This window comes from Sorex fumeus, unplaced genomic scaffold (assembly GCF_029834395.1).
Source record: "Sorex fumeus unplaced genomic scaffold, SorFum_2.1 ptg000079l, whole genome shotgun sequence".
Classification (NCBI taxonomy): Eukaryota; Metazoa; Chordata; class Mammalia; order Eulipotyphla; family Soricidae; genus Sorex; species Sorex fumeus.
The window spans coordinates 5,862,894-5,876,545 of NW_026606136.1; the positions used below are offsets into that span (position 1 = coordinate 5,862,894).

The window sequence follows — 13,652 nt, forward strand, 5'->3', positions numbered from 1 at the left end:
GCACCCTGAGGAAAGCACCCCAAGGAGAGCACCCCTGAGGGGAGCACCTGAGGAGAGCACCCGAGGAGAGCACCCTGAGGAAAGCACCCTGAGAGCACCCCCAGGAGAGCACCCAAAGAGAGCACCCAAGGAGAGCACCCTGAGGAGAGCACCCAAGGAAAGCACCCTGAGGAGAGCACCCCTGAGGAGAGCACCCCTGAGGGGAGCACCCCAAGGAGAGCACCCCGAGGAGAGCATCCTGAGGACAGCACCCTGAGGAGAGCACCCCAAGGAGAGCCCCCGAGTAGAGCACCTGAGCAGAGAGCTGGGAGTACCCTCTGAGTGCTGCTGGTGAGGCCCCTCTGTTTGCCCTTCCACTATCAAGTGAGTTGGTTTCCTGAGAATGGACTAGGGGAGGACCTTGGGGGCAGGCAGGTGGTGCGGGGCCGGGGCCAGGGCTGTGCTGTTTGACCCCAGCCCTGCAGGGCCCCTGGGCACCCCCAGAATGACTTCCTGGCCTTCAAAGCACCCTGCAAAGCCCCAACAAGAGGGGACCCCCAATTTGTGCCTTATCAAAAGTTTGGGTTTGATTGGGAAGGTCCAGGCTGCACCTTAAATCTAGAAAGATCCATAACCGATAGGCTGGGATTCAACTGAACTTAGGACCCTTAGAAAACAACCAGGCGTCGTTCTCGTTCTAGGACTGGATCACGCGCGTGTCTGACACTCTGGCGACCTGCCCCCCGCCTCACCGCAGCTGGTCCTCCGAGGCGCCGTCTCTGTACCGACGCGGGTAGAACTTGTCCAGCACCTGTCGCAGAGTCTGATTCGCTTTGCAGTGATTTGGAATCTGGTCAGCTGGAGTTGACAAAGGTCTTTCAAAATCCCCAACGTCTACCTTTTTGGAAATCCAAACCAGAGAAAATACCGAATATTAAAAGAAAATTCACAGCGGGTAGGGCGTTTGCCTTGCACGAGGTCGACCTGGGTTCGATTCCCAGCATCCCATATGGTCCCCTGAGCACTGCCAGGAGTAATTCCTGAGTGCAGAGCCAGGAGGAACCCCTGAGCATGGGCTGGGTGTCACCCAAAAAGCAAAAAATATAAAAAAATTTAAAAAAAATAAAAGAAAATTCATTGTTCTTTCTAACCTATGGCATCCACGTGGTGGGCAGCAGGGTGGCAGGCACGCCCCGCTGGAATTCCATTTCCATCCAGCCCTAAAGCCCACGTGGTTGCCACAGCCCGGTTCCGTCCCCACCAGCTCCGAGGGCCCTCACCTGGCCGGCTCCTGCTGCAGCGCGGCACCCATCCCACCCGCTATTTCTAAGGTGCTGTTTGCACCAATAACAGCAGAGAGAAGATGCAGGTCAGGGGGGCATGGAGAGATCTCCCGGCTGTTTCAGTTCCCACGGGGAGATCTCATGACTGTTTTGGTTCCCACGGAGAGATCTCCCGGCTGTTTCAGTTCCCACGGGGGGACTGTTTCAGTTCCCACGCTTGCTCTCACCCATGGGTCTGCCGTGGGCCTCGCCCCTGGGAAGAGACCCTCTGCTCTCCTCCCTCCCTCAGGCTACAGAGATGCACCTTCGCCTACTTATGGAGCCCATTCACTCCCCACCACCCAGGCACCCCAATTCACTGACTTCCCGAAGCAGAAGTCTTCACCGTGACCTCAGGAAGGGCCCAGGGCAAGCACGTGCGTCCTTCAATCTCCCCCCTACTCTGATGCCTGCGTACTGGGCACTGCATGGGGGGGGGGGGGGGAGCACTGTGAGAGGGCAGAGAGGGCGGCCTCAGCCGATCTCCCCCAGGGCCCTCGCTGAGTGCCTGGCACCTCATCTGACATCATTGCAACCTCAGCAGTTCCGGGGCAACCCAAGGCACCAACGGGGGGGGGGCGGGCAGGGGGAGCCCCAGGGGCCTCGGCGGGTCTCACCGCTCACCTGTGCCAAGAGAGCCGCCATCTCCAGCGCCAGCTCCCGGCTCAGGGGGAAGAGGCCCTGCACGACCTGCTCGTTGGTCTGGTAGGCCAGCAGCAGCTTCTCCCTCTCCGTCTCTCCTCGAGCTTGCATGGCGAAGTAGAGTCTGTAAGAAGAGGACGCGGTGTCAGGGCGCGGCTGCCGGGCTCCCGCCTCGTGCGCTCTGGGCCCTGCTGCAGGGCTGGGCTCTCTCACTCCTCACACCACACGTAGGCCTGAGGCTGCCGTGTCCGTCTCTCAGGGCTCTGGGCCCCAGAGCCTGGGGGCGCAGGTCGGGCAACGCCGTTCAGCCCGTGATGCCGGCCGAGGCGCTGTCCTCCTCCGCATCGGGCTCACGGCCTTTCCTGGGGGCCTGACACAGACCACAGTCAACCCACCGTTCTGAGTGTCCCCTCGGAGGCTGCAGGTCCAGCGCCTGCAGGAGCCAAGAAGCTGCCCCGGGAACCACAGCAGCTGGCAGGGGGACGGCTGCACAGAGGGGTCCCCAGAGCAGCACGCAGACCCCCACTCCCGCTTCCCACTCTGCTCCGTGGGCTCCTCCAAGGTCTCACCCCCTCCAATTCCCGCCCCGTCCCCGCTCCAGACACAGTGCTCAGGGCCACTCCTGGAGTGCTGGGCCCGAGCTCAGGGCTCTCGCATGCAGCTATGCTCTGGCCTCTGAGCTCCACCAGGTCACAGTGAGGTTTGTAGGGAGCACCACAGGGCTCGACACCCCTGGTAGTGTGAGATTCACCCGGGATGGACCCCGGGGAGGACGGCTATTTGATCCCATCCAAAGGCAAGTTTTGGCAAAATCCAGTTATTGGGGACATAGGCTGGGCACCAGCTCCCCTGCTGCAGCCTGGCTGTCACTGAGAGCAGTCACAGATGCAGTTAACTGGCCGGGGCATCAGGAGTGCATGGGCACAATAGCGGGTGCACGCAGCCTGACCCTCCTGTGGGCGTGACGGCGGGCACGCAGCCTACACACCTGTTCTTGTACGTCAGCCGCACGGTCCGCGAGCCCTCCCACTTCCCGGCCTGCTGCTCGCGGGACGCCTGCTCCCATTTGGAGATGATGTCGCAGATCTGCAGGGAGAGCGGGACACGGAGGTGGGTGGTGCTCCTCACAGCAGCACGTCCGAGGCTGCAGAACTCCGTCGGGGGGATCCAAGCGCTTGGACAGAACAGCTGTGGGCCACATACAGTGTGGCCAGGACCACTGCAGGCCTCCCTTTGGCCCGGCTCCCGTGGCCACGGTCTCTTCCTCAGGACGGAGCCTGGCAGGCCGGACAGGAGGACGCCGGTGTCCTTGCACGAGTCCCCAGGGAACCTGAGATGCTGTGTGAGGGCCCTGGCCGGGGAGGAGCAGGGGACCCCAGGAGGGCTGGGCCTGGACAAGACCTCGAGTGTCCTGAGGCAGAGACGAGTCCGCACGCCTGGAGCTGGGCTGGCCCCAGCCTTGGCCTTGGCCGAGCCAGGAGAAGCCGTTCACACCTGTCTCCATCTCTAGTGCCGAGCTCCAGGCCACGTGGGCAGCCTGGGAGGAAGGAGCATGTGTGTGGCCCGACCTTGGGACCCCGTGTGGAAGCCCCTTCTTCCCAGCTTCCCCCTCGGGCCACAGAGCCGAGCCCTGGCTGCGATCTCCACCCTCAGGCCCCGGTCTGCTCGCTGTGGACATGACAGGCCATTCCTGCTGGTCCCGGGGGTCGGTATGACCTGCCGCGCGAGGACGGTGACCCTGCGAGAGCCCGAGGAGTCTGATGTGGGGGGCTCGGGCTAATCCTGGTCTCTCAGGGGCTCAGGGGACATATGGGCTCAGGGATCGAACCTGAGTGGACCATGGGCAAGGCCAGCGCCCTCTCACTCTGGCCCCACATGACGCTAAAGACGGCCCTGAGCCCGCCATGCTCTGCTCTCCTGGGCCCGATTTCCCATTCCAGCCATGGCCCAGCGCCCAGAGCACCTCATCCAGGCACTCACGGCCTGTGCCCTACCCCTGGGAGAGCAGGCAAGGATACAGTCTGTGCCCGTCACCCCTGGAGAACAGGCGAGGGACAGTCTGTGCCCCTCACGCAGGGAACAGGCTGTGCTGGCAAAGCAGAATGTGACGGGTGGGGCCCCTGGCCTGGGCATGTGGACACGAGGCCCAGAGGCGAGGGGGGCCGTTGGCCGGCACCGGGCCCGGTGCGCCCATCACTTTGGCACTACCTCGTGACTCTCTGCACAGAGTGTGGGTGTCCAGAGGACCCCCCACGCTGCGAGGCCAGTCTTCGGGGTACCTGGGGCCCTCGTGCTCCCCCTGCCCAGGGCTCTGGCGCACCTTGACGCTGCCCTGCAGACAGTGCTCCATGTCCCTGCCGGAAGGGTCGTCGGTGAACAGGGCGAACCCCGACTGCGCGGACCCCCGCATGCCGGAGTGCTGGTTCAGTGTGCTCAGGAACTCCCCCACGGTGGTGGATGCGTCGAAGCCGACCACCTGCACAGAAGCACAGGGCGCGAGGCGCTCGCTGGGCAGGCACAGGGCTGCTGCTGCGTCTGCCCTGAGAGCACCAGGGAGCCGCCCCATGCTGTCGGGGTTACTGTCCCGCGGGGCCGAAAGCGCTGCCTGCAGCCACAGCCGGCCTGGGGTGGGGGGAGGCAGGAATGCAGAAATGGGCCTGTGAAGCAAACGGGGCGCCAGGGCAGAGAGGGGCTCTGACGGGGCACCTGGAGCCTTTCCCGGGACTCAGCGTGAGGCTGAGCAGCTAAAGGCCACCAAGAGCTGCTGGCCGCGGCGGGGCGAGGGGTCACCCATGCCCCCTGGAGAGACTCTGTCCCTGGAGGGAGGGAGTGGCCAGTCTCAAGCCCAGCATCAGGACCACACGAGCGTGGGGCTGAGGCCCTGGCCCGGCTCTGGGTTTGCTGCCAGGGGGACCTCAGAAACAGCCACCAGACCTCTCGGAACAAGCCCACCTCCCTCAGAGGCAGGGCTCCCGGCCCGGCCTCCCCTGCCCAGGCCCTCGACCTCCCCGTGTGGCCCCCGGCCTCCCGTGGCTCTGCCGGCCCACCTGGTAGGTGCCGTTGGGGAAGTGCACGGGCACGCTGAAGGGCAGCGAGTGGTGGTAGGGATTCCGCAGCAGCACCGACAGGATCTCCATCCGCGACGGCCTCGCCTCGCGGTCTCCGTTCTGCTGCGTCCGCTCCACGCAGCGCTGGCAGTAAATGGCGTATTTTCCGAACTCCGTCCTGCGGTGGGAACGGGGGCTCGAGCCCAGAGCCGCTCCCCCCAGGCAGCCACAGGGTCCAAGAGAACCGGATGCTGCCGGTGCCGTCCACCCCGGCCCGAGGGAGACCGCAGCCACCTCTGCTCAAACGCCAGTTCCCGACACTTGTCACCCATCAAGGGATCAGACTCCTCCCAGGCAGCCCCGCTGTCAGCTACGACCACAGCTGCAAACTGCAAGGTGACAGTCCTGCTGGCCGCCCGGGGGCTAGTGAGCAAGGCCACGAACAGAGGGGGCTGCAGGCGCGGGCAGGCGAGACGTGGTGCTGGAGCACTTTCTCAGAGAAAAGCACGTTCTCCTTCTTTTCTATAAGACGTCCAAAGTAGGGGTCGGAGCAACAGCACGGGGGGGGGGGAACATGTTTCCCTTGCCCACGGCTGACCACGTGGCCCCCAGCCGGCCCCCGAGGCAATGAGCAGACCCCTTGAGCACACTGATGTGGACCCCCAAAATCAAAACCAAAGGGAGCAACAAAAATCGATGCAGGCCCCAGCCACCTGCTCACACCGGGCTCAGCCCCGGAGATGCCCGAGCACTGCTGGGGTCCTGGGGGACATGCCAGCAAGTCATGCCAGCGCTGCTCTCTTGGGCTCTAGCCTTGGCTGGTGAGTCTCTGGCTGCTTGACCCACTGGTCCAGTACCATTGGAATGCCTCAGGGGAGCCCCGAGAACTCTGATGTGAGGGGACGAGATGGGGGACCCCAGGCCACAGCGGCTAGACTGGACATCCTCCTTCTGGACCAGAGGCTCCACTGTGCGGCCCGGTGAGTCCTTGGCTATCCTGAGCCAGACTGAAGTGAGGAAGGAGATGTCCAGCCCCACGGTCACCTCACCTGCTCCCCCAGGCACTGTGCTCCTGGGCCGCACACCTGGGCCCGCACACCTGGGTCCATATGCCTGGGCCTACACACGTGGGCCCTCACAACGGGGTCCATACACTTGGGTCCATACACCTGGACCCATAAACCTGGGCCACACACCTGAGTCCATACACCTGGGCCTGCACACCTGGGCCCACACACCTGGGCCACACACCTGGGCCCTCACACCTGGGTCCGTACACCTGGGTCCATACACCTGGACCCATAAACCTGGGCCCACACACCTGGGCCCTCACACCTGGGCTCTCACACCTGGGTCCATACACCTGGGTCCATACACCTGGGTCCATACACCTGGGCCACACACCTGGGGTCTGCGTTCCTCTTGAGGTGCAGTTGCAGCAGCCACAGGAAAGGATGGTGGGGTAGGAAGAGGCCGACACACAGTGCCAACAGCTGCCAGCCCTGGGAAGAGACGAGTGTTGGCCTCAGGCAGGTCAGGGGTGACCCTGATGCTCTCTCGGGGGACACGCCCTGCATCACCCACACTCCCTGGGGCTGAGGCTGGCCAGAAGCAGGACCCCGTGCCCAGGCCACCCTGTCCCCCACGCACGGGGCTGCCCCGGCCTGTCGCGATGGCCTCTGCTCTCCCAGGTCATCCCACTTTGTCTCGAGCGAGAGGGGCTCTGAGTTGTCGGCTGTTAGGGACTGACAGTTGTTACAGGAGGAGAACTGGAAGCCCCTTGATGTCCCCGGACTACAGCCCCACAGTCATGTTTTGAGCAGTGCCGTGGTCAGGGGAACCACAGTCGCTCGTGGGAACGGAGATGCTGGTGTGCAGAGCCAGCAGCACTGGGGTGACCCCAGCCGGCCCGCGGTGCGGGCAGGTGTACGCGGGCCTACCTGCAGGGGCCCGGGCGGGCTCTGTGGCTGCCTCCACCGCGTCTGCTTGACGAGCTGGCAGCAGAGCTCGTCCTGCAGCTCGGGGTGCGTGAGGCACACCTGCAGGGCGCTCTGCGCCAGGGACACGTGGTAGTCGATGGCCGGCGCGTCCACAGCGGCACTGATGAAGAGCTGGCAGGTCTGGGGAAGGCGAGAGAGCAGCACCTCAGCACGGCCCCCCTCAGCCCTCACCGTCTGGGCGCGGGGCTCCCCAGGTCCTGCCAGCGGGGGTCAAGTGCAGGGCCAGGATGAGCTGGGCTCCTGCAGAGCCCGGGACAGCATGGTGCGGGGGCAGGGATGCAAGCTCCCCTCCCGGCCCGGCCACGGCCCCTCTGCACCAGCCAGAGCTGTAACCTGTCTCCAGGCGAGTTCCTTTCCCCAGAAGGATGGGAAACGGCCCAGCGCCGTCGCACTGATCCGAAGAACCCAGATGGCTGCAGAGCAGGGGACTGCCCGGGCAGGGGGGGCCTGGACACTGGGGAGTGCACCAGTGCGGGCCTTGTCCCTTCACGGCCACCTCAGGGCGACCAGGGAAACAAACGTAAAAGCAAACGAATGGGACTTAGCCCAGACCCGTCTCCACAGCAAAAGGCCCCACGTTGGTGAAATGCAGCCGACGCCTGCAAACGACATGCCAGAGGGGTGGATCTCCCAAACAGAAAGAGAGTTGTGTTTTGTTTAATAAACACAATAGCAAAAACTCCAAACCACCTAATAGAACACAGAGGCTCCATAAAGACATTTCTCCAGAGAAGCTACTCGGATGTCCCCAGGGCACGTGAAAGGACGCCCCGTCACCTCTCACTGACGAGGAAGCCACGAGCAGACCCGCAGGGAGACTGCACCCCTGAGCACGGCTCGATCAAACACAAGAAGCAAGTTTGGGCGAGGGTGTCGGGCAAAGGCACCCTGAGTCCTGGCTGGGGAGCAGGGCCAGAGCAGTCCCACTGTGGGCCCTTCTCTGACCCATGACACAGCTATCAGCCTGGCGGGTTCACAAGCAGGCGGCAGGAACACGGGCTCATTGATCGCTCAGTGCCTCACTGTTCTTGCCGTGGGGCGCTGAGAACAGCCCCAGCGCCCACAGACATGGGACAGATGGAGATGGGTCCAGCCCAGCGCTCAGCCAGGACCCTGCCTGCCCCTCATACAACAGGCCAGACCCATATGTCCCACGGGAGCCCTGGTGCATCTGGGGAAAAGGAAAGAGATTCCCGCCATTCTGGAGCTTGGAAAGCTTACTAGCCCTGAGCTAGGGGCCACTCTTGGTGGTGCTCAGGACCACGACCTGGGATGGCCCAGGAGGGCTGCTGGCGTGATGTCCGCATTTGTCTAGAAAATGCTTGGAGATCCCCAGACAGGCCAGGCCAAAAGCTTCCTCTGTTCAGCCTGGTTTTCCAGACTTGACTTCAGTGTCTTCCCGTCTTAGTTTTCCTGAAACCCCAATTAGCACCTTAAAGATCAAGTTTACCAAACAATCATTTTGGGGAGCAGTTGCTTAAATCACATCAACTGAAGAGAAGTAGCTTCTCTGCGAGGAGAGTGAGCTCTGGGGCAGGTCCCCGGGGAACCGTCCTCGGGCAGTTTTTACTCGGGCCTTAGTGCTTGAAAGCTCACTGGGACAGACAGAGCCCAAGCCCAGGCAGGCCATGTGGCCCTCGGGCCCCCCTGCGGGTCCCTGGTCACAACAGGCCCCAGGAGCAGCCATGCAGGATGGGCCATGAACAGGAGGTGGGGAGGCGGTGGGTGGGCCACAGCGCTGCTCTCTCCTCCCCTTGCCCCGGCCCTCAACCCCTGCATCCTCACACAGTCCAGCTGCCGGTGTAGTGGCCGGGTTTCCCTGAGGACCAGTGTCTGTGTGGCCTCTGCCCTCTGACTGGCCGCTGTCTGGATGCACCAAGGGTTTTGCTCCCTGCTTGGGAACCTTGAACTCCATACCACACTCAGTTTCAGGTAGGACTTTTGGTGTTTCAGGCGACGGTGTTCCTCAGACACCATTACATCCTCTCCAGATATCTACACTTCCTCTCATTTCTCCTCCTCCACCTCCTCCTCCTCCTCCCTCTGATTTGGGGCCACACCTAGTGGCGCTGGGACTTTACTGGCCCTGTGCTGGGGGCACTTGTGGTGGTGCTCAAGACCACGACCTGGGGTGGACCCGGGTGGGCTGCGGGCAAGGCAAGTGTGGTCCCCTGCATCGTTGCTCGGGAAAGCATCCAGAGCATGAAAACGACCCCACTCACGAAGTCTGGCGAGCCCCATGTACACCCCGCGCTCCTGAGCACTTGGCGTAGTCGCCTGCATTCTGTTCTGCAGTTCACGGCGCCACGCTGCTTCCCAGAGAACCCGCCGTCTTTCTCGCTCTGGGGCAAGTGCTCTCTGCGTGTGGGTTTCGGAACGTCACACTATGGTAACCAAAGAGCCCAGGGGAAGGAGAGGTGACCGTGCGCTGGACACTCATGAGCCCCTCCCAGCACCGCAGCAGGGGTGGGGAGAAAGTCGCCCCTTGCAAGAGGTCAAAGGGGAACAAAGTCCTCTGATGCTGGCCATCACTGCCCAGACCATCCCACCATCTTCCAGGGCTCCAGTGTCCACTCCGACGCAGACCAACCCCTCTCATTTTATGTCCGTACCTTTCCTTGATAATAACAATACTAATAGTCCAAGCTTGAATTTTCTAGGAGAGTAACACTATAGTTGCAACTGTTTCTGTTTCCAGTCAAATTTTTTTCTTTTTGGGTCACACCTGGCAATGCACAGGGGTTCCTCCAGGCTCTGCACTCAGGAATTACTCCTGACGGTGCTTGGGAGACCATATGGGATGCTGGGAATCGACCCCGGGTCGTCTGCGTGCAAGGCAAACGCTCTCCCTGCTGGACTATGGAGCCAGCCCCACCAGTTAAATTTTTAAACAACCTAAAACGACACAGAAAGTTTTACCTTAAACAACTTAATGGCTTCTGTCCGCAGAGCCTCTGAGGGCAGTGTCGTCAACGGGGAGACGATCCCTTCTTTGCTGTGGCACAGGCTCGGGTGCCTCCATATCTGAGATCCTGAGAACGGTGAGAAAACCAGGTAAGGAGCCGCAAGTCGCAGAGGCAGCCCCCAGCTGGCGCCCAACTACGCAAAGGCCACGGAAATCCCCGAATTTCACTCCATTCCCATTTCCAGCCTGGCACCTCATGCTCTGTCTCAGATACACTGAACGAGAAGCGCTTGGCCCTCACGTTCTTGGTAAAAACTCTGCAAGGCAGAGTCTCGCTGCCTCGGCCTGCTGCAGACCTCAGCCTGCTGCCTTGTGGGGTATAAGGGACCACATGTGACACAGAACCGGAGAGAGGTCTCAAGGGGAGACGCTGAAGAGGCGGAGAGAGAAATGTGATGTCACCCCTAAAAGCAACAGCTACAAAAATTCTGATGCTTCAAGTGAAACGTGCTCTCTGGGACCGCATCACACACACAGACTAAATTCTCAGGGGGGACGCCTTGGTCATAAAAAATCAACTTCAATACAAAGCCGCAAAAGCGACAAAAGCGAGAGATGGCACGGGGTCTCAGAGGAGGCTGCGTGGCCAATCTCAGCCTCCTGAGGTGGGGGAGCTCATGCCAGGCTGGGTGAGAGAGTCAGGGCAGTGCTCAAACCAGGAGGTCCTGGACGCAGCTGGTGGGGTTCGTGGGACTTGGTGGCTGTGGTAAGAAGCCTGGCCTGGAGCAAACGCAGCCACGAGAAGCATGTGCAGGGCGGAAGGGCAGCCACGGGACAGGCCACAGCCTGTTGGGCCATGGACCTACCCGCCTCCCCGTCAATGTTCAGCAACTTGCAGACGAGTTGTTCGAATTCCGAGCCAACACGGACGTTGTTGCAGCCGGCCGCCACGGTCAGGTGATAAAGCCACGTGTCCTGGGGAGAGAGACACAGCCACAGCTGGACCCAGACTCCTGCTGACTGCAGGAGTGGACAGCGATGCGTACACACAGCAGAGAACTGATGCGGAGAATACCAGTGTTCAGTGTTCAGCCACAACTGGATGCTGCTCTCTGACAGCCCTGACGCCGAGCAGAGCCCACGCGGCAGGGGAACCGCACTCATGACTCCTAACGCCCAGAGTCGGGCCTTGGAAGGCACAGGGGAATTCAGGAGAACCATGCAATACTAATAAATGCCAATAAATATACCCAGCTCATATTCTTTTAGGAAAGACAAGAAACTTCCAAACATACAATCTGATTCCCCAAACATACAAAGGATATTGCGAATACACAAGATCTAAAGAAATAAATCCCCAAGAAGAGCTTTCATCAACACAATAAGGGCGGCCTCAGCCATTAAGAGCCAGCCCACCGCTAATGCTACACTTGTGGGTGGACACACAGCATGTCCCCTCAGCGCTGCCACTCAGCAGAGCCCTGAAAGTCCCAGCTGGAACAACAGGGCAAGGAAAAGAGACAAGAACATCCAAACTGGAAAGGAAGAAGCCAGAGTCTCTGCTTACACATGGCATGAGTTTACATCGAAAATCCCCCAAAGATTCTGCAAAATAACCAGGACGAATAACAAATTAGGACTAACAAGTGCAAAGAAGTTGCACAATGAAAATCAAAGCACAGTTCAGTCCTATTTCTAGACACTACAATCATTCCTATAGCAATTAAGGAAAGTCCCCCTTAGAGAAGCATCACAGAAATTAGAACACTGAGGACTAGATTAAGGAGGTCGGTGACAGCCTGGATGCTGGAACCACAGACCCTGAGTAGGCACAGAAGACGGAATGACAGCCACCACGGTGGCTGTGAGGGTCAGTGTGGGAAGGTCTGTGCTAGTTGGAACACTACAGATCTCAGCACACTGCCAACCGACATCCCAAAGGTCATTCTTCATCCAGAAATGGAAAAATAATCCTAAAATTCTCATGGCACCAAACAAGACTAACCAATAGTCAAGTAATTTTGAATAAGAATAAAGTTGGAGGTGTTACTTTTGGCTTAGAATATACTACAAAGTGACGGTAATTAAAAAGCACAAAACACAGGCCAAGGAGGCCTAGGCGGAACCCAGAACTGAGTGCAGAGACGGTCAGAGACCCTCAACATAGTTAAAGCCATCTACCACAAGCCTACAGCAAGCATCATCCTCAATGGGGAAAAACTGAGATCCTTCCCTCTAAGATCAGGGACGAGACAGGGATGCCCACTCTCTCCACTGCTGTTCAATATAATACTGGAAGTACTTGCAATAGCGATTAGGCAAGAAAAAGATATTAAGGGCATTCAGGTAGGAAAGAAGGAAATCAAGCTTTTGCTATTTGCAGATGATATGATACTATACTTAGAGAACCCTATAACCTCCACCAAGAAACTCCTAGAAACAACAGACTTGTAAAAGACAGTCGGAGACCTTTGACAAGGCACCGGAACGCGTGACGGGGTGGAAAGCAGTTTCTCCTGGATGGCTGGGGAAATGAGACATCCACACACAGCAGGATGAACGCCAACCCTTGCCTGCTACACACACAAAGGCACATCCAAAACAGATTTTGAAAAACAGAATAAGGAAAGGCAGAGACAAATGTCCCCACAACTGTGACACTCTGAGAAAACAGAATGACAAACCTCTGCACATCAGCCTTGGCACTTATTTCTTAGAAATGCCAAGGAAAGGGGAAAAGATCAGTGAGGTGACAGCTACCAAAGCAGACAGATAATCAACAAAACAAAATGTGGGCTGGAGCAAAGGACAGCAGGTTAGGACAGCACTGGCTTTCACGTGGCCAGCCCTGCTCAATCCATGGCACAACAAAAAGTCCCCACGGCCCACCAGGAGTGATTCCTGAGCTCAGAGCCCAGTCGTGAGCCCTGAGCACTGCTGGGTATGATCCCAGAACTACCAAAAAGAGAGAGAAAATATCTGCAAACTACATAAAAAGGGTGGTAAACTAAAGTCTATAAGAAACTCTTACCACTTCAGAGTAAACCACCATTTAAAAGGAACTTAACAGACACTTCTCAAAATAACGTATAAATGGATACAGGTATGTGTAAAAGCATTCTAATACTGATCACCAGAACAACACAAATTAAAGGCACAGTATCTGCTCATACCTATGAGAACGTCTCTTATCAAACAACACACTTAGGAGTAGATGTCGAGAGAATGATCCCTGTGCACTGCTGGCGAGAGCGAGTGGGTGCGGCCATGGAAACGGCACTGGTGGGCCCTGAAAACGGAAGCGACAGCCAACCTGTGGTGGGCAATCCCAGTGATTACAACATTTCACTTTCCTGGGATCCTACAGGCTCTCTGTGGGTGCCCTGTTCACCCACTGTCCCTCTTGTGGGCACCGTTCACTACACCGCCCCTCACGTGAGCACCCTGTTCACCCACCGTCCCTCACCAAAACCCACACACAGGTGTAGCCTAGCCGCTCATGGCTGGTGAAGGAATAAAGAAAGTGCAGTGAACACCCCCGGGGACGTGATTCTGCCTTTCAGCTGTGCTGGGCGAAGATCTGGAGGAGGCATTTTGTAAGGCCCGAGGTTCAATGCTGGAACCACAAGACCTACCAGCATGATATTACAGTCATTAGAAAAAAAAGAAAATTGATACATTTTTATGCATCAATTGTCCAAAATTGTGTCCTCCTAATAGTGACCAGGAAACAGAGACAGCCCATGAGATGAGAAAA

General features: G+C 58.9%; 1 protein-coding gene across 1 annotated transcript in view; it reads right to left on the bottom strand.

Moving 5' to 3' along the window:
* The window catches only part of PLEKHH2 (pleckstrin homology, MyTH4 and FERM domain containing H2), a 62,816-nt gene that overhangs the window by 9,396 nt on the left and 39,768 nt on the right, over positions 1-13,652 (bottom strand). The window contains exons 18-26 of the mRNA XM_056130529.1: positions 10,762-10,870; positions 9,910-10,022; positions 6,931-7,110; positions 6,395-6,492; positions 4,991-5,168; positions 4,264-4,419; positions 2,932-3,029; positions 1,926-2,067; positions 732-877 (exon numbers count right to left, since the gene is read on the bottom strand). Of these exons, the coding sequence (XP_055986504.1) occupies positions 732-877; positions 1,926-2,067; positions 2,932-3,029; positions 4,264-4,419; positions 4,991-5,168; positions 6,395-6,492; positions 6,931-7,110; positions 9,910-10,022; positions 10,762-10,870 (1,220 nt within the window). The remainder of the gene's footprint in view (positions 1-731; positions 878-1,925; positions 2,068-2,931; positions 3,030-4,263; positions 4,420-4,990; positions 5,169-6,394; positions 6,493-6,930; positions 7,111-9,909; positions 10,023-10,761; positions 10,871-13,652) is intronic.